Source organism: Hydra viridissima, unplaced genomic scaffold (assembly GCF_058129835.1).
Source record: "Hydra viridissima isolate aposymbiotic clone 2 unplaced genomic scaffold, HvirCarnegie_v1 scaffold_1, whole genome shotgun sequence".
Lineage (NCBI taxonomy): Eukaryota > Metazoa > Cnidaria > Hydrozoa > Anthoathecata > Hydridae > Hydra > Hydra viridissima.
This window is the reverse complement of record NW_028324300.1, coordinates 24,762,648-24,781,777: the sequence shown is the minus strand read 5'-3', so window position 1 is coordinate 24,781,777 and position 19,130 is coordinate 24,762,648. Positions and strand designations below refer to the sequence as shown.

The following is a 19,130-nucleotide window of genomic DNA, read 5'->3' as shown; positions in this document are numbered from 1 at the left end:
AAAACCCACAATGCAATTTTAAAAGTTTAAAATTAAATACAAAATATAAATCAAAACAACGCTCTATATCACGAGTCATTTTATCAACTTGCAAAACATGTTTTATTATCGAAATGATATCTAAATTTAATTATGTTTTGAACTTTTGCGTGAATTCAAACTAAATTTGATTGGTCAAAATCTGTATTCTCATAAGAGGATTGTAAAAATTTGGTATATACTGTTTAACATATCAGTTTGATTTTAAGGTTTTTAAATATGCATCCCAAATTTCTTTTTTTTTTTTTTTGACTTAAAGTTTGACTTTGTGTTTTATAAAAGCACATCACAAATTTTTTTTTTTTTTTTTTTGATAGAGCCGTCGGATCGCAAACTTTTGAAATTGAGTACATATAATACTCTCAAAACAGAACGAATAGAAAGTTTAACTTAACAAACCAACCAGCAAAGTAATATATGATCTTTTTTTTCAGTTCAACATTCATGTTCTTCAGAAGAAAAAGGAATCGATTATCCAATTTAAAAATTTTCTTGAATTAAGTATTCTCTTCTAAATATTCAAAGTTCCTGTTTTAAAATATTCTGAAATTTTTTTTCATTATGAAACGTGCAATCTAAGATATTAGTATTAGCAAGATATAATAAGCATTGACGAACTTAGAACTTTGATAATAATCCGATATGATGCGATTATAAAGTTTTCAAGATAAAACTGACTAAATTATTTTTTTATTTTTTTTTTTTTTGTTTTTAGTTCTTTTATCTATAAGTTGGTGCGAGGCACAAAGAGGCACAAAAAAGGTTGTTCCCTCTCATATTTGCAACAGTTTTCCATTCCCTCTCTCATTTAAAGTTCCCTTTCCCTTCCATTCCTATTCCCATATTGTTGTAATAAAATATGATTTTGAAAAATTGCTGTCGGCTGCCATGCATGTGACTTAATAAAAACTTTCCTAAAACTCATTTTCAGTTTAAATGGTGGAGCAATAAAATATTGCTTTCCCATTTCTTTCACAACAATTTCTATTCCCGTTTCTATTTTTATATTTCAAGAGAATTAGATCCCATTCTAATTTTTATGGAAAGAATTAGATTTCCACATAACTCATTTTCACGAGAACTTCTACTGGTTAAAAAGATTTGATTTTGCCAACGAGCAACATTTTCTGAACTTATACCCACTACACGTTTTATTGAAATATGTTTCAAATATCTAAATGATGCGAATTTAAAATATAATAACTTGTTTTGGTGTACTCTCAGCTTAAAACAACTTGGTAACAAATGTTAGAATGGTTTTAAAATAATTATAAAAAATCTTCAGCAAAGCACTAAAAAGGGTTGGGAATCAGAAATTGCAACAAAATTTGCAACAAAAGTTCTGGGTCCAAGTACATCTCCATAACTGCGACCAATGGAAAACTAAAATTTGAAACATGCTTTTAGCATTGAATTCGAATTTCTTCCCAAAACTCATCATTTTAGAAAAGGGTGGAGGTCAAAAACAAACGTTTCAAGTTGAACTTTTGTTCTTCTTTATTGTAAAGAAATCCCCTTTTTTATATAATCAGCAAAATATGATACAAAATAATTTTTTGAAATTTTTGAAATAAGGCTTCAGTTTTTGCTTACAATTACAGCAAGCTGTTACAATTTTATTGAAAACAAAAATGTCGAAAATCTAAAGAAACGCGTTCCACATTCAGTCTGTCCAAGTTAGCATTTGAAATTCAAAGGCTACCTCGGGTTTCAGGAGCGAGCTTCAAAGTAAAAAGACAATCTTAAATTTCATTTTCTTTTAAATGGCAGCAAAGCTGTATAAACATCAACGTTACGTTTTAAGAAGTGCTGCCGCTGCAAATAATTCTTCATTTTTACTATCCAATGAAAAACTTAAAGAAGCCAAGAAAATGTTTTGTATCTGTAATAATGAATATTCTAACTAATGTCAAATTTGGTTTAAGCAATTCAGAAAAATTTATAGACAGGATTTTATGTAATTCCACTGGTTTTTCGATTTTCAACCACTGTGCGACGATAACAACATCAAAATAATAAAATCATAAAGTTTAAAATAAAAATAAAAAGTGAAGCTTTTGTTTTAAAAAAAAATGATTTCAAACTCTCAAAACTAAAATGATATTCTCTTTTCAAAAATGAATTTGTTTGTTTCGAAAAAAAAATATGCAAATTGCTCACCAAGATGAGCGCGGCTAAAGTAATTGATAACTAATAAATATTTAAAACGTAAATAAATATGATAGGCTTTGGTATGTATGTAAAAAAATGGCTTTAAGTTGTAACTGTTGTTCAATGTAAGTTGATTGTGTTTTACATTCATAAAACACAAACAACTTGCACCGAAGAACAGTTACAACTTGAAGGAAAACAAATCAAAGAAGGCGATATCACTAAAGCTTCAGAAAACTAAAGAATCATACATCAATAATTTTACTTCGTAAAGGTTCAGAAGCATACAACATAAGAAAGGCAACTCTTCAAAAGCGTGTGCACAACAAAGTCCAATTATATCAACCGTGCTAAATACTGCGTTTCAATTTGTTCTTGTTTCAATATTTATCAGAAATTCGGCAGAGCGTTCGCAGATCTCATCGAAATAGTTGGGGGTTATTTGGCATCTGTAAAGCAAAGTCACGCACTCGTAGTTACAAATCAATATTACGTCTACACACTGACTGGTGTAAACTTTTTTTTACTTTTTTAGCTTCTGAATAATGGGTAGTCAAGAAAAAAAAGCAATTTGTTTTTGATAAAAAAAAATATCTGGATGAAAAGAAAAACCAAATGCATGAATTACAAGAATATTAATTGACCAAAAAAAACTGACGATGTATTTTTCAAAAAATACCAACCGATTGATCACAATACGGATCAAAAAATTTGAATCCTATAAGAATTTGGATGAGAGTTTGATAAAAGATAGCATTTGTAATAAATAGTTTTGCTTTGAACTTTTATTATAATAATGAAGCAGCTTTGTTTTTTTACTCTTTTTATTTGTTATCAAATATTTAAGAAGTCACAGAGAAATGGTTCATTTTCAAAAAAATATACAAAATCAAGAAGTATTAATATTATCACCTGAGCAACTTTAATTTAATCCCAACTTTAAAAAACGGCTATTTTCATAGTCATGTACGATTATAAAACCTATTTTAACATAAGAATCTTTGTTCTGCAGTTGAAAGAAATGGAACTCCTGGAATTTTTACTTGAACTTTATTTGTTATCAAAACTTTGTTATTTTACTACTAATTTATTATTTGAAAAGCATGAAGAATTAACCAATAGTATCACGAGAACTTGCAAATATTTTTTAGAGCTGTTAGAGCTTGCTGTAAATCTATTGTAAGCACATACTGCACAGCGCAGTATGTGGTATTCATTGTAGAAAAACGATATTTATTCATTAGCAATTATCAAAAGATTTAAAATTACTAATAAGGGAGAAAGGGTAAGACTGAGCCAATTTTTTTTTCAACGGTTGCACCAATGAAAGAAAAAGTGAAAAAAATGCAGGATAGGTAGCCCGAGGCAGTATAGGGTTTCTAATAGTAACAAAAGAAATATCATAATATATCCAGATTTTTGAAGTTTTAAACATTAATACAAGTATACCTACTGATTCAAATGCAAATGGTTTGAGTGAGCCATTAGCTTTATTTACCAGAAAATTAAAGTCAGGTATTGTCTAAATTAACTGAAAATTAGGTAACAAACACTTTATCCTTTCGCAAAACATATTTGAGCAATAATGTAAAAATAAATTTTCATACAATTTAATATCATCTTTAAACCACTTCTGTGGAATATTTGTTTTATTGATAGTCACCTTCTCAAAACATACACTGACATTCTTTTATTAGAAGGCCATTGAACATTCTTGAACAAGTCAAAATATATTCCGTTAGTTCTTACTCTTGCTCGAGATATTAGAACACTTAGCAAAAATAAACTTTACTTCAAAGTTGTACACAAGTCTTCTCTGCACAAAAAGAATGATGCAAATTTTAGAATTATGGTGTACATTTTAAATACAAACAATCTTTTATATAAAACCCAGAAATTGATTTATTTTTATACAAATTGTAAGAAGAAGAAAAATATGGAATTAGATTATGATAACTGAATAAAATTAACTATAAATTAAACTTACAAAAGAATTTTCGTAATCTTCTCTTAAAATATTCTTATTTGCATTTAATCGAGCCTATTTTTCCGATATGATTCTGCATTTCTTTTAATATTCTCATCATATTTTCTTCCTTATTTTCAAATAGTTGATGCCTCTCTTCTTCCTTAAAATGATGATAGTTTTCCCTCTTTTTCCCTCAAATTTGGAAGAAGAGAAAGCCAGATAATTTTCAAATTGGATAGCTAAGATTATTTTCCTGCACGAAATAGTATGCGTGTAATTTCTGAAGCAGTTATAATTTCCCGTGTGTTTGTTTCACAATACAAATTATTTATAACATACTGAACAATTTAATCTCTCTCTCTCTCTCATATAATATATATATATATATATATATATATATATATATATATATATATATATATATATATATATATATATATATATATATATATATATATATATATATATATTAGGCTAGGCCACAATATTAAACAAATTTTCAAAATAGGTAAATCTGCTACTAGCTGCATCGAATATTGTTCCATTTACTCTAAAAAAACATATTTTGTTATGAAAATATTCTTGTAGCACACCTCTAAGTACTGCCGCATTTCATTTTTAATGTGAATTTGAAATCTAAACAAAAAACACAAATCCTCCATTATATCTGTTTCGTTTTCATTTTATTCGGTTAAATACAAACAAATATTAGCGTTTTTTGTAAACAAACAGAATATGCGCTGTTTTTTATAATGCGAAATTTTTTAATCAGACTTAATTTTGCTTATGCAAAAAGTACTAAGAGTTTAACAAAGATGCCTGAGTATCTTTCTAATAAGATATTCATATTTTAATCCTTTTCTTGTAAAACAAAACAAAACAAAAATCTTTTGTTCTGATACTTATAGATTTTTACTTTACAGCACAACAACTTTATTTAGTGGTTTTCATACAATAAATCGACACCTGTGAGAGTTGTGGTATTCGCTGAATTGTTTTCAAAAATATGTGTAATTTAAATTAAAACTCATTAAGTTTATCTTATATTTATTTTTTTACAAATTGTAGGCCTAGATGCTTACTTACATACGTACTGACTATTTATTATTATCGGACAAGGTTATTGTCTATATCATTAAGATAATTAAGTGGTTAATACTATATGCTTATCTTATTTTCAATTCCAGTTTATGTAATTGAAAGTAAATATTTGATAAAGAAAATGTCACTAATTAAACCAAAGAAAAATAATATTAAACCAACCAAATTAAAAAAGTCGGAAAAAAAGAAATACTTGAAAGTATTGAAGCCAACTAATAAAATATGGTTGGTTGGATATCCATTAGAAGATTTCAAAGCAAGCTCTTTGCCCACTTCCAGAAATGTTTATAAATTTTTCAGGTTAGGCCTAATACTGTATTAAGACTGAAGTTATAACTTTATGTTTTTGAAAGTTTATTTAAAGTTTTAAATTATTTGCATCATCTATTTCAAGGTATCACTTGCAAGTTATTGATAGCTCTTATGAAGAGTTTACTAAAGTTAGGGAGGCATTGCACACTCAAAGCAACACTTCGAAATCTAAGTTAGCTGCATTGCTTTCTATTAAATCAGTCAAGCTCTTTTGGGATCAGGCTGGCATTCCTTATAAACAAGACAAGTACAGTATTGACAATATTTTAAGGCTACATGACAAATGGAGGTTGCTTGCAAAATATAAAAATAGAATTTCTAACAAGAAGAGTTTACTTGAACCAAAATTTTTTCAACCATTAGATGGCATTTTTGATATTAGTTCTCCTAGTTGGAAAGATGACATTAGAAAAACCAGATCAGCTAAGGATGCAGATGAAGATATTGCCTGGTTTACAGCTCTTAAAAATGGAATAAAAACTGGAGGAATTGGTGTAAAAGATAATTTGCTACATTCTAATGTTAGGAGAAAAAAAGAAAGAATCGAAAAGAAACAGGTGGCAACTGAAAAAGAAAAAAGAAGAAAAATAGATGATGAAGAAACTGTTAAGTTGGTTGGTTATAGCAGTGACTCAGGTGAATACTCTAATGTCACTAAATCAAGTCATTCTATAAGTTCTGCATCTCCAAACTCTCCTAAAAGTGATCCTGAATTTGATATTTCTAAAAAGCAGCAAGGAGAAAAAAAAGATCCCGGATCAGATAATATCACACTGGTTTTGCCAAAAAACTTCATTTCTCACCCGATGATAAAAGCAACTGCAGATAGAACTAAGTTATCAAATCCTCAGCTGATGATGAATACTTCTGCAATTCTATTTTTAGGTTCGTTTTTTATTAACAAATAAACAAGATTATTCTATACAAATTTAAAATGAAATTTATATCTTTTAATTTTATACAGGTGGTGTTAAACCTGACAATGTTAGTCTTTCAATAAATACTATAAGAATATCAAGAAAGCTAAATAGACAAGTAATGGCAAGGAAAATAATAATAGAATTTCAAAATAAGGTTAAATCAGATTCTTTGACACTTCATTGGGACGGAAAACTTTTAAAACAAATCTCAGGGCAAAAGTTTGAGTATTTATCTGTTTTGGTCAGTGGTTTTCCTAATTGCGTTGAAGGAAAAATATTATCAATAAAACCTATACAGTCTGGTAGAGGACTTTCTATTTGCAATGGAATCTTGGAAGAGTTAGAGAAATGGAATCTCGAAGCCGACATTTTTCCCAGGTTTTTGATATGACTGCATGTAATACAGGATTTAAAAATGGAGCTGCAACTCTTTTAGAGGATTGTAAATCAATAAAAACTCTTCTTTGGCTGGCTTGTCGCCATCACATTTTGAATTGATCTTGGGAGCATTTTGGAACTCCATATTTAAAAAAGAAAAAAAGCTATTTATAATATAGATTTTAAAGATATTCAACAAGAATGTTTTTACGCAGAGAAGGCTCTACTAAAAAACTAAACAGGTTTCTAGATCTTGAAAAATCTTTCCTTAAAACGAAAGCAGACAAAACTCGTGCGTTCTTAGAGAAACAAGTAAAATGTAAGCATCGCCGAGGTGATTATAAGGAAGCTGCAGAGTTAGCACTTTATCTTTTAGCCGGACAAAAACCTAAGATCTAGAAAACCTGTGGAGCAAATCATTATGCCAGATGGATGTTACACTTTTTATATGCACCAAAGATGTTCATCTTTAAAAAAGATTTACTTGATTCTGATGTAGCAAAGTTAAAAATCTTTTTGACTTTTGACTCAGTTTTATATGTTAAAGCTTGGTTAGAAGCAATAAAAGGCTCTGATGCACCAATTAACGATATTCATTTATACAATGATCTAGGCGCTCTGGGGCAGATCTCAGGCTTCTCTAGTGCAGCTCAGAAAGCTCTAGAAGTTCTTAACAGGCACTCATGGTATCTAACTGAGACGGTGTCAGTCTTCAGTCTCTTTTCTAATAAGGTTTCTGCCAAAGAAAAGGCTAATATTGCGTTAAAAATAATTATGCGGGAAAGCCATTTGCTATCAACTCTGGAAAACCTAATCTTCCATCTATTCACAAGAACTCACAGATATTGTCATATATCGGGAAAAGATCTTGGTTTCTCTTTCATAACTTAAACTATAACGGTAAATGGCTCAAACTTCCTCCTTCAGAATGGAAGGAAGATGGAAATTTTTTAAAGATGAAACATTCTATTAAAACAGTCAAGGCTACAAACGATAATATCGTAAGCGAGGAATCAAGTTATGTTCGGATTATCTTTAGTTACTCACAAAGGTGAGACAAAGGTATTTTAAAAAAGTATTTAAAATTTTATTCAGATGTTTTATACAGAATGTTTGGCTAATTTTAGGATGAGGAAGTACGAAACGAAATAATAGAAGTCGTTGAAAATCATAGAAAACTTGTAGGTAATTTCAATAAGAAAAAGTTATTCTCTGACTTTGTTCAATTCAAATAACAATTTCCGTTACACCATGCATCGCTGTACCAGATAGCACCTTGGTTATATAGAATAAACGATTCATTTTTTAATGTTAAAATACATTTTGTGTGATAATTAAAGCATTTTAAACATTTGGAATAGATGCTAAATGTTTCCCAATCCCACATCACCTAATTTTTTGTAGTGATATTTTTGCATAAAAACACGATTTTTTAAATAAAATGCGGCAATACTTAGAAACATCCTAGAAGACTTTTTTTTTACAATAATAACTATTTTATGGTAAGGAACAATTTTTTATGCAGCCACGTGTAATTTTAAGACAACTAAATTCTATATTTGTTGCATTTTTTTCGCATCCTGTTCATCCGCTTTTACAATTTATATATCACTTCTAAATTCATTGTGCACAATGAATTATGCACAACGAGCCATATATAGTCATTGAACTACATATTCATTGTGCACAATGAATTACACAATGACGCAACTACAACACCCCTTGATCTCTAGATCACAAAGTCTGCATATCTATTCGGAAACTTCCGCATTCGCGTCGATTTTCGGTGATTCAGGTTGTCCGCAATGGGTTCTTCCGATCCTTTAGTAGGCAAATTGGCTGCGATGGGAACAGGACGGACGTCCGACATGTGTCTCGGCAATCCATTGATTTCTACCGAAACTCCTCGTCCTTCATCTGTAACTTTTCCTCTGTTCCATTCGCTCGTACATTTCGAGTCAGGTGGCTTTACAAATACTTCTTGTCCTTGAAAATAATTGTGGAGAACTTCTTCGTTGGTTTTGGCAGAAATTGTGTGTGGTTTCCACTCATAAGAAAATATAGCTTTGTAGGGGAGCGATGTTTCCTCGCCATTTTTCTTGGGAGCCCGGTTATACCAATATACCATTTTTAGCGGATCTTTGCCACTTCTGGCTGCCATTCGCTTGATAGTGCGGTGATGGCGTTCAACAATTCCGTTCCCTGATGGCCTGTTAGCGCAACAGGATGGACACTCCCCATTCTGCGCATAATTCACTAACGAGTTTTGAGCGAAAGGTCTTGCTGTTGTCAAGTAGAACTTGCCATGGTGGTCCTCTTTCTCGAAATATTTCTTCTAAATGGAAACACACTGTTGTTTCTTTCTCGTTCTGTAGCTTTCTCCAAATTGCAAACTTGCTTCTTTTTCCACAGTCAATAATAGACAAATAATTCTCTGATTTATAGTGGGTTACATCGATAGCTAAACGGTGCCAACTCTTTCCAACTTCAAGATTTCCTTCTTCCCACTTAATTGGCGCAGGATCCACCGATAAACATCTTTCGCAACTTTTCACGACTGATTCAACGTCTTTTCTACTAACCTTCTCCTTCGGATATGTCTGTTTCATCAGATAAAGGGTTCGATTGACTCCAAAGTGATGAAGATTATGAAATGACTTCACATCAGGCGGTACAACATTTGCTGTCATGAGAATGGTTTAAATACAGCCAGTTCTGCGGTACTCTTGTAAGAGCATCGGCTTTATTTTCTTCTGACTTTACCAGAAAAAGTTTTAATTTTATACCGCACTCCTTCACAAGGTCTTCAATTAACGACAACCGGCGACGGACAAGTGGTTCTCCAAGACCGTGTACTCGAACGGGTTTGTCACCGATAATTAAGGAGTTCAACCAGCCGGCAACAGTAACCGAATCACACTTTATGGTAATACATTCGAATCCCCATTTTGTTGCTAGATTTATTCCTTTTATCACGGCTTCTAACTCTGCAAGGTTAATGTGAGCCACATTGAAATGCCAACGGATACGCTTAGAAGAAACAAAAGCTTGGGTTTCATCTGCTGAGAAATATGTGCCATTATCACTGACAATCTCATAGGGTGAACCATAATGCCCAATAAAACGACGTAGACAACGAACACATGACTGTGCAGAACAATCAGGTACAAGATCTAAATGAAGAAAACTTGTACTAGAACAAGTTGCAATAAATATCCAAGCTTTAAACATTTCATCTCCAAAATAAATATTTTTAACAAATATTGGACCACAATAATCTACTCCGGCATATTTAAAGGCATATTCATCATTTAGTCTTGACAAAGGTAAGGGAGGTGAAATAGGGTATTTATAAGGTCTGCTATCATATCGTCTACACACATAACATTTTTTGATAAGCTTCCTAATAGTATTTCGAGCTTTTGGAATCCAAAATTTGGAACGCAATTGAGTTAATGTTTCCTTTACTCCATTATGTTTTACTATTGAGTGACAATGTAATATTAATAGTTCACTAAACAAACTTTTTTTAGGCAAAAATATTGGATGTTTTGAATTGTATGGAATTGGGGCATTACCAAGACGACCTAAACAACGAACAACACCACTTTCAATGAAAAAACCTAAATCTTTCGTCAACTGACTATACGATTTTAATAAACTTATGTTTTTTTGACTATATTTAATCCAAAGAGTTTCAGCTTGGTTTAATTCTATGGCATTAGGAGTAGAAGAAAACCCTCCCACACATATTTCCTTTTTAACTATACAGACAAAACGCAAAACAAATGAAGTGACTCTCAGAAGATGGTCATAATTTTTAAATCTCTCAATATGCATAAATTCTAAATTTAAAGGAGAATCGACAGATGTCATCAATGTTGCAACATCAGAATGGAATGATAATCCCTGCTTTTTGAAATCAAAGCATGGCCAGGAAACAGAATCATTATACAAAAATTTGGCACCTTTGAACCAAAGTTCATTATTTTGAAATTCACTAAATTTACTCCCACGTGATATAATATCTGCTGGGTTTCTTTCACTCTCAACATAATCCCAAAATTTAACATCATATAGCAACCGAATTTTTTCTAAACGCTTTTGAATAAACACTTCATAGATTTTATTTTCATTATTAACCCAGTTTAGACAGATAATAGAATCAGAAAATAATTTTATTTGAGAAATATTGTAAACACTAGATAATTCTTTGGAAACAACTGACATTAAGTTAGCTAATAATAACATGGCTCTTAATTCCAGCCTTGGAATTGTACTTTTACTTAAAGGAGAAACTCTAGATTTAGAAGTGACCAGACAAGTATTGTAATTGTTGTTAGTACAACATCTCAAATAAACACAACACCCATATGCTTTTAGACTTGCATCGCTAAAACCATACAACTCATATTTAAAATTGTCTGGTTTGTCAGCCAACTTTATATGCCACCTTGGCACACAAACAAATGGTACAGAAATTAAATCATGAACAGTTTGATCCCATTCATTCAAAATATCACCATCTATTTCAACATTCCAACCGAGTTTCAGCCTACAAATAGACTGAAACAATATTTTACATCTTACAATAACAGGATTTAGAAGTCCCAAAGGGTCGTAGAAGCTAGCTATAAATTTAAGAATGTCTCTTTTTGTTGGGTTAGAGTTAACAGTTGTAAGAAGTTCTTGAAACGAAAAAATAAAGCAATCTTCTGATTTATTCCATTTTAAGCCTAAAACTTTTGATATATTGCGCGAAATAAAGTCATCCTCTTGAATCAAATTGCATAACTCTTTTGAGTTTGACTCAAACTTTCTCAGATTAAATCCACCTTCTTTTAAACATGATTTGGATTTTTTATAGAATCTAAGTCCTTCAGCAACAGAATCAGTACTTGTATTTAAATCATCTACATGAAGTGATTGAATAAATTTTTTAACAAACTCAGGATCGCTTTTTAGATAACGTTCTGCATGAGTTAGAAGTGTTGCAGACAATAAAAAGGGAGAAGATGTGACACCGAACAAAACTCTGCATAAACGATATGTACTTAATGCAGCTGAATTCAATTTAGTGTTATTTAAATCAAACAAGTCATCATACCATATAAAACGTACAAAGTCACGGTGTTTTTTAGCCAATGATATGTTTAAAAATGCCTTTTCAATATCTGCAATCAAGGCAATTCGCTTTGAACGAAAACGTAATAACACTCCAAATAAAGTAGCTGTAAGAGATGGTCCAGAAAACAAACACTCATTCAATGAGGGACCAGATATAGAAGAACTTGCATCGAAGACAATTCGAATTCTTGAAGTTTGTTTATCATTACGAATAACTGGACGATGGGGTAAATAGTGAACATCACCAATATTGCTTTCAAATTTGGACACTCTTTCAATAATGCCCTTTGACAATTGATCTTTAATAATATCATTGTAAGATGTAAATAAATTTGAATCTTTCATAAACTTTTTTTCTAATGCCAAAAACCTACTCTTGCTTAAATTGTAATTATCACCTAACACCGGATGATCTGATTTAAATGGTAACTCAACTTCGTACATTTGGCCATCAAACTTTATATTATTTTTAAACTGATCACATATGACTCATCAATTACATTAAACTTTGTATCGTCCTATAATGAATTAAGCTCCTTTTTAATTGCTAATTGGCTATTGACAAATTCAGAGTCTATTTTTAAAACATGTGTTGATAAAACAGTTGAATTATCTACCCTATCCCTTTCAACAATCATAGGTCCACTAACAATGTATCCCACTTTTGATTTAATAGCTACTGGACCACTAATTCCTCTAATGACTTGATTTTCTATAAATTTCCAATAAAAATTAGCTCCAACCAATATATCAACAGATAAAGTATCATTTAATTTATTATCATCAGCTAACCTTAGCCCTCTCAAATGGCTATAGTTACTAGAAGCAATACCAATGTGCTGTCCATTTAAAGGAGAGCAAATGTCTTTAACAAAGCATTCTATGACAATGTTATAACCATAAATACTTTTGACACACAACCTAACTCTGTCTAAGACCTCTGAAATGCTACCATGTCCAAAAGTCTTGATATGGATTTCTTTTTTGCACAATGGTTTTAATTTAAGTTTGGCACATGCTGATGTAGAAATATAGCTGAGCTGCGAACAATTATCAAACAAGAGTCGACAGGTTGCAGATTGGGAATGGTCTTCATTTTCAACCAATACTAATGCAGTTTGCAGCAAAACAGCTTCAGTTTGAAGTAAAGAAGCACTGGCAACCGAGGTTAAATTTGCATTTTGTTTTTCATTGTTAGATTTTGCATGATCCTTTCGATTGTCATGATCACAAATTTAAATATGATGTAAACCACCACATTTAAAACATTTAAAGGAAGAAGGGCATTGATGACTAAAATGTCCATCACAAAGGCAACGAAAGCATCGCCTTTTCTCACTCAAAATCTTCTTTCGAGCTGTAACATTTGTAATAACTTGACATTGATGTGACTTGTGGTTATTATTGCAGAAAATACATGAAAGTTGAGTAGCAGTAGAATTATTTTTATTAAAGGGTATATTATTAACATGATAATTATTTCTTTCAAAATAGGTTGATCGCCTTTTATTTGATACTCCAGTAGAATGAAAAGTACTGGCTGTGAATGGTAAACTAGAAGGTTCTGAAGAATTGCTACTCTGTTCACGTGCTCTTAACTCAGATTTTAGTACATCAAGCACATTTCTTATTTCCCAAGTTTCATTATCATTTAATTTACGACTGATAATTAGGTTAAGTTCATCAGGTAATTTCTCGAGTAATACTGGGATCAACAGAGGACCATACATTGAGGAATTAATTCCAAGATTTTCTAAACTACGAACCTGGATTTCAATCATATCTAAAATTCTTCTTAAAGAATTGACATTTTTTATGTTGATTACACGCTCCAGAGATAAAAGCTTTTTCATGTGAGAAGATATCAATGTTTGTTTATTTGAAAAACGATCTTTCAAAATATCTAATGCAATTACATAATTATCATTGGAAAGTGATAATCCTTTAATTGCAGATAATGCTTGGCCTTGGACTAAGTTTCGTAAATATGTCATTTTTTGAATATTAGACAGTTCTTCATTTTGGTTTATAGCACAGTTAAAGTTTTCAAAAAATGAATGCCAATTTTCTGCTTTGCCATCAAATGGTTCAAGGTTTAATGCAGGAAGTTTAACCACCTTGTTAGTTTTAAATGTAGTAACGGAACTGGATTCATTACTTTTTGAATCAAACTGTTTTAAGAAAGTATTAATTTTCAAAATCTCACGTTTATAGTTAAGTGTAAATTGAGTAGCATTGTCATCATCAAGTTGTAACTCATCAACATCTTCAATTAAAACAGAAATCTCTTCATCTAACATTTTGATTTTTTCAAACTTATCTGCAGCAGTATCTCGTAATGTTATAAGTTCATTTGAAACTTCTATGTGATTATCAGCTCTTATAAGTTCATTAGTTTGATTAAATATTTTCATAACTGAATTTATGTTCATTGTACGAACTCTGCGTTTAGTAGAAAGATTGGACATGGTGCAAATCTAGAATCTCACAGAGTAATATTTTTTTAAAAAATATGGGAATAATGATATTAATGAGTTTATACACAACTCTTTAAGATGAATGCAAGTGTTGATAGTAGTTAAGATGAAATATGTTAGACAAACAATAAGATAAAAATAAATCTCAAATGATTGTACTAAAGAATAATGATAACAATTAAAATCTGCACGTATAATGAAATTTCCTTTTAGTCAATGTAAAGCACATTAGGACTGCCTACCAGCAACCACATTAACTTAAATGTTTTTAATGAAAGCAAGTCCAAAATAGCAGAAAATTTTAAATTATTTTAAAATTCAGACCAATTTAAAATGCACTTCGAATAATTACAGTACTTGTCTTTCGAAATATAATTACTCCAAATAGAGACAACGATTTAACATTAAAATATTACAGAAGAAAAATAATAACAACTTAGCTGCAAGTATCTGGAAATATCTTTAGCATCCAACTGAATAAAATTTCAGGATAATCACTACTGTAACAAGCTTAAATCACAAAGAAAACTCCGTGGGCTCCATGTTTAACTACCTTTTACAATAAGCAGTTAAGTACGAATAAAAATGACAGCTCTTGATCAAGAAGTTAATGTAATATATATAACAAAATCATTACAAATATCGCATGCTTTCGCTTCCCTATAATACAAGAAGCTGTTGCAAGAAACGCATTCTTCAAAAACAAAAAGCCATCACAAATAGTTTGTTGCATTAATAAGTAATGCAACACAACCAATTTGCTACTGGAAAATGTCCGGTCAGCTGTCCGCACCAAGAAAAGATTTGCCGACGTGTCATTTTTCCTTCAGGAACTTTAGGTATGTTGTCACGTTTCCAACGGACTTGGTTGCATTGTTTGTACACTCGCAATCCAAGCACACGACCACCGACGAGTTTTTCTGGCAACTTAGAATCCAAGCCATACTTTTCAATGAGTTCTCGAACTCTGCAACTTGACACTATGTTATTATTGACAATGATATCATCAATAAATGAGTCCGTCCCAGCCTCGACAACTTTGTCTAAGGATAATACCTTTTTTAAAATTTTAGTCATTATTCTGGGCGCCACATTTAAACCAAAACCCAATCTTGTTAGACAGTAACGCTGCCCTTCATATTCCTCGACTTGATATTTCCACAGTGCTTCGTCGACACGAATCTGCAGATACGCTTTCTTTAAATCGATTATTTCAAGATTTTCTCCCAACTTTCTCCAGTTGCGAAGTTTGGTACTACAAACGTCGCCATCTGCAGTATGACTGGACACAAATTGATTCAGCTCCCGGTAGTCCATCACCGGACGTACTTTTAATTTGTTTCGTTGAATTACTGCCATCAACGGAATGATGCCATTACATCTCCCTTCAAATGGTTTCAGCCATCCCTGTGCTATCCATTCACTTATTTCCTTTGCATAATCATTTTTAGCGTCATCAGAGATATGATAGTTTGGAATTTTGTTTGTCAAAGTTGGTGGTTCTATTAGCCACTTCCAAGACACGCTCCAGCTGCCATTTTTGAATTCTGCTACGAAGTCTTTATCAATCAGCTTTTGAATAGTAGGCGAGGATACTTCATTCGTTTTTTCTTGAGAGACTGCAGTAGCACTGATAGTTAGTTTTTCCACATTGAAGTTTATGGTTTCGCCGTCTCTCCCAACTTGGACACCTCCAAGCCGTTGTATTGCGTCCATACCAAGTAGCATTTGATATTCGGGGACAATATTGGCAACCAGGCATTCCAAATCGATGGTAGTGTTATTTATAGAAAGATTAACAACAATCTTGTGTTTTACTTCAATTGACTTTCCATTCATCATCACGACCTTTTGTCTTGCGTGTTTGACATTTTTTGCGTTTACGATATCCCGACTTAAAATTGATTTGGAGCATCCAGTATCCAACAATGCTTTTTTTTTTCTTCCATCGACATAAACGTAGAGAGTTGGTGGTTTTATATTTCGTGGGAAGCCGCTCGCGCATAGACGGGTGGCTTCCCTTCCAGGTTTTTTGAGTTCGTACACTTTTTGTAACAGTTCAGGGCCAGGTGGTTGTCCATTCCACACACAAAACACTTCTTCTTCTCAATTCCTTCGCTGCAATTTCGACTGATATGTCCCTCCTCACCGCATCGGTAGCAAGTCATGGTCTTTTTTCCGCTTCCTTGAGGAACCTTTCTTGGACCAATAGCACCAAGATTCACGCGACTAACAAAACACGATTCTTTACAACGCAAGATTACCAAATTTCTTGCTTTTTCAGCGATCTGGTGCAGCGACATTGTTGATATCGTGTAATTGAATTGCGTGAAGAAACTATTTACGGCGGATTTGATTGACGTAGTTTATTTGATATATTGTAAATATAGTTTAAGCGGTTTATTTTATGAGCATATTTGAGGTTCTTTGTATAGTATAAATTGAAGGAAAACTTTTTGTAAAGGGAATTTTTAAGGAGAAGAGAAAATGTAGAACTGAAACGTTGTGTTCGCTGCGAGAAAACAACAAGCTAACCGGGCACATGATGGAGCCATCTTCGAATAATTAGAACATCTTTGAAAAATACGATGGTATATCCGATGCCGCAATTTGGTCGCAGCGAACCAAAGTTGTTGCAGAGAAGCAACGCGTTGAGTTGACAGTGCTCTTTCCAGTTTTGTTGCGAAGTAATACTTAGTCTTCGATTGTTTGTGAGTAGAAGATAAGAAGGATGTGAAGAGAATCGAAGATGTCTTTATTTATCGAGTTTTTCCTTCGGATGCCTACGTGGCATGAGTTGTGTACGAAGCAGAAGATGAGAGATGAGGAACAAATGGATGTCTCTTTTGCTGATCTAAAACGTTTCTCGTGTTTGGCAGAGTAGCCTGACGAGAGGGTGCGACTGGCGTTGTAGTTGGATTGCCAGAAGCGGTATTTGAGATTTGGATCCGCAAAAGAAACAATTGATGTGATGTTCCGCAAAGCAAGAGTTGCTTTGAATTAATTGTGATCCCGAAGGATCAAGGAGGAGTGTAATTGAATTGCGTGAAGAAACTATTTACGGCGGATTTGATTGACGTAGTTTATTTGATATGTTGTAAATATAGTTTAAGCGGTTTATTTTATGAGCATATTTGAGGTTCTTTGTATAGTATAAATTGAAGGAAAACTTTTTGTAAAGGGAATTTTTAAGGAGAAGAGAAAATGTAGAACTGAAACGTTGTGTTCGCTGCGAGAAAACAACATATCGAGAGTGCTGTTTGGAGCTATTTTCTTGCTTTGTCAGGTAATCCGAGAATAAATGCGCACCTTATCCACTCTTCGCTTACGTGAGACGATATTAGCTTGCTCAGCCTTGTTAATTCTGCGAGATATACGTCAACGGACTCGTTTTCCTTAAGACGGCGATTTACAAACTCTTCGTATGCTGTTAGCGGAGAAGCAGAGAAGGCAGTAGTCAGTGCATTTTTCACTTCATTGTAGTCTTCTTTTATCTCATCACTGAGTCCTTGATAAACGGCAAACGCCCCGCCAGAAAGAAATAAGGGGAGCACCACATTCAGCTCGTCAACTTTTTGAAGTTTTGCTACCAGTTCCAACTTCTGTATCCATTCTGAAAATTCACCCGAACCATCGTACTGCGACACCAAATCCGCGAACTTTATAATAATGCTCATTGCCGAAATAGCTTGCAATATTAAGACAACTAAATTCTATATTTGTTGCATATTTTCGCATCCTGTTCATCCGCTTTTACAATTTATATATCATTTCTAAATTCATTGTGCACAATGAATTATGCACAACGAGCCATATATAGTCATTGAACTACATATTCATTGTGCACAATGAATTACACAATGACGCAACTACAATTTTCAAATTTTTTAGATTTTAGCCAACCCTAATATATAAATGTGTATGTGTGTGTGTGTGTGTGTGTACAGTTACGGAAAAAAGTATTTAGACAAACTATTTTTAGATATAGTTCTATATCAAATGAAGGAAACCTCATACAGTTAAATACTTTTTTGTAGCACTTGAATATCTATCCAAGCGTACCATCAAACATTTACTACATTTGTTAAATGTCTCTTTTGATAAGAAAAAGTAGAATGACTATGGGAAATTCGGACAGTTACTTTCTGAAAATTTTTGGTCAAGATCTTCAATAAAGTTTACAATGTAAGATTATATAAGTATATATAGAAATTATGTTTTTTATCATTTTTACTGATATCTATATCAGTAAAAGTCATAAAAATCATGATTTCTATTTTTGTAACATTTAGAATCCATTGACGATCGTTACTATGATGAAAAGTAAAGAATTGACTGAAGTTGCTAGGAAATAGACTGAAGTGCTCCCACAAGAACGCAAAATGGTTCGAGAAATAGCACAACAACTTGGTATGCTCAAATTAACTGTTCAAGATACTCAGGGGAGAACTTAAAATCATGGAGTACTCAAAAGTTTGCAAAGATCTAGACAAAAACGAAAAACAACTCCAGGTATCGATCGAAAAATTCTCCCCTTAGGTAAAAAATTCTGTGAAAAAAAATGCAACAGATATTGCGAACCAACTCAGAGAACTCGAGTTAGTCAATATAAGTCCTTGAACTGCTGCATGAGCATAATTTCCATCGTGGAGCACT

The 19,130-nt window shown here is 32.3% G+C and overlaps 1 protein-coding gene and 1 pseudogene across 1 annotated transcript; one reads left to right on the top strand and one right to left on the bottom strand.

Moving 5' to 3' along the window:
- The first annotated feature begins 5,381 nt into the window (after positions 1–5,381).
- On the top strand, positions 5,382–8,105 carry LOC149894066 (uncharacterized; annotated as a pseudogene).
- Positions 8,106–9,083: 978 nt separating this feature from the next.
- On the bottom strand, positions 9,084–14,465 carry LOC149894065 (uncharacterized). The gene is made up of 4 exons (XM_090076955.1): positions 13,265–14,465; positions 12,615–13,105; positions 9,657–12,471; positions 9,084–9,553 (listed from the first exon to the last, which is right to left on the bottom strand). Exons 1-4 carry the CDS (start codon positions 14,463–14,465, stop codon positions 9,084–9,086), a joined length of 4,977 nt encoding a protein of 1,658 aa, XP_089933081.1.
- Positions 14,466–19,130: the final 4,665 nt, after the last annotated feature.

Coding starts and splice junctions, on each gene's coding strand:
- LOC149894065 (XM_090076955.1), bottom strand. CDS start 14,465: ATGTCCAATCTTTCTACTAAACGCAGAGTTCGTACAATGAACATAAAT. Junction 13,106..13,264: donor ATGCCCTTCTTCCTTTAAAT/GTTTTAAATGTG, acceptor AAACTGCATTAG/TATTGGTTGAAAATGAAGAC. Junction 12,472..12,614: donor TGATTGTTGAAAGGGATAGG/GTAGATAATTCA, acceptor ATATGTGATCAG/TTTAAAAATAATATAAAGTT.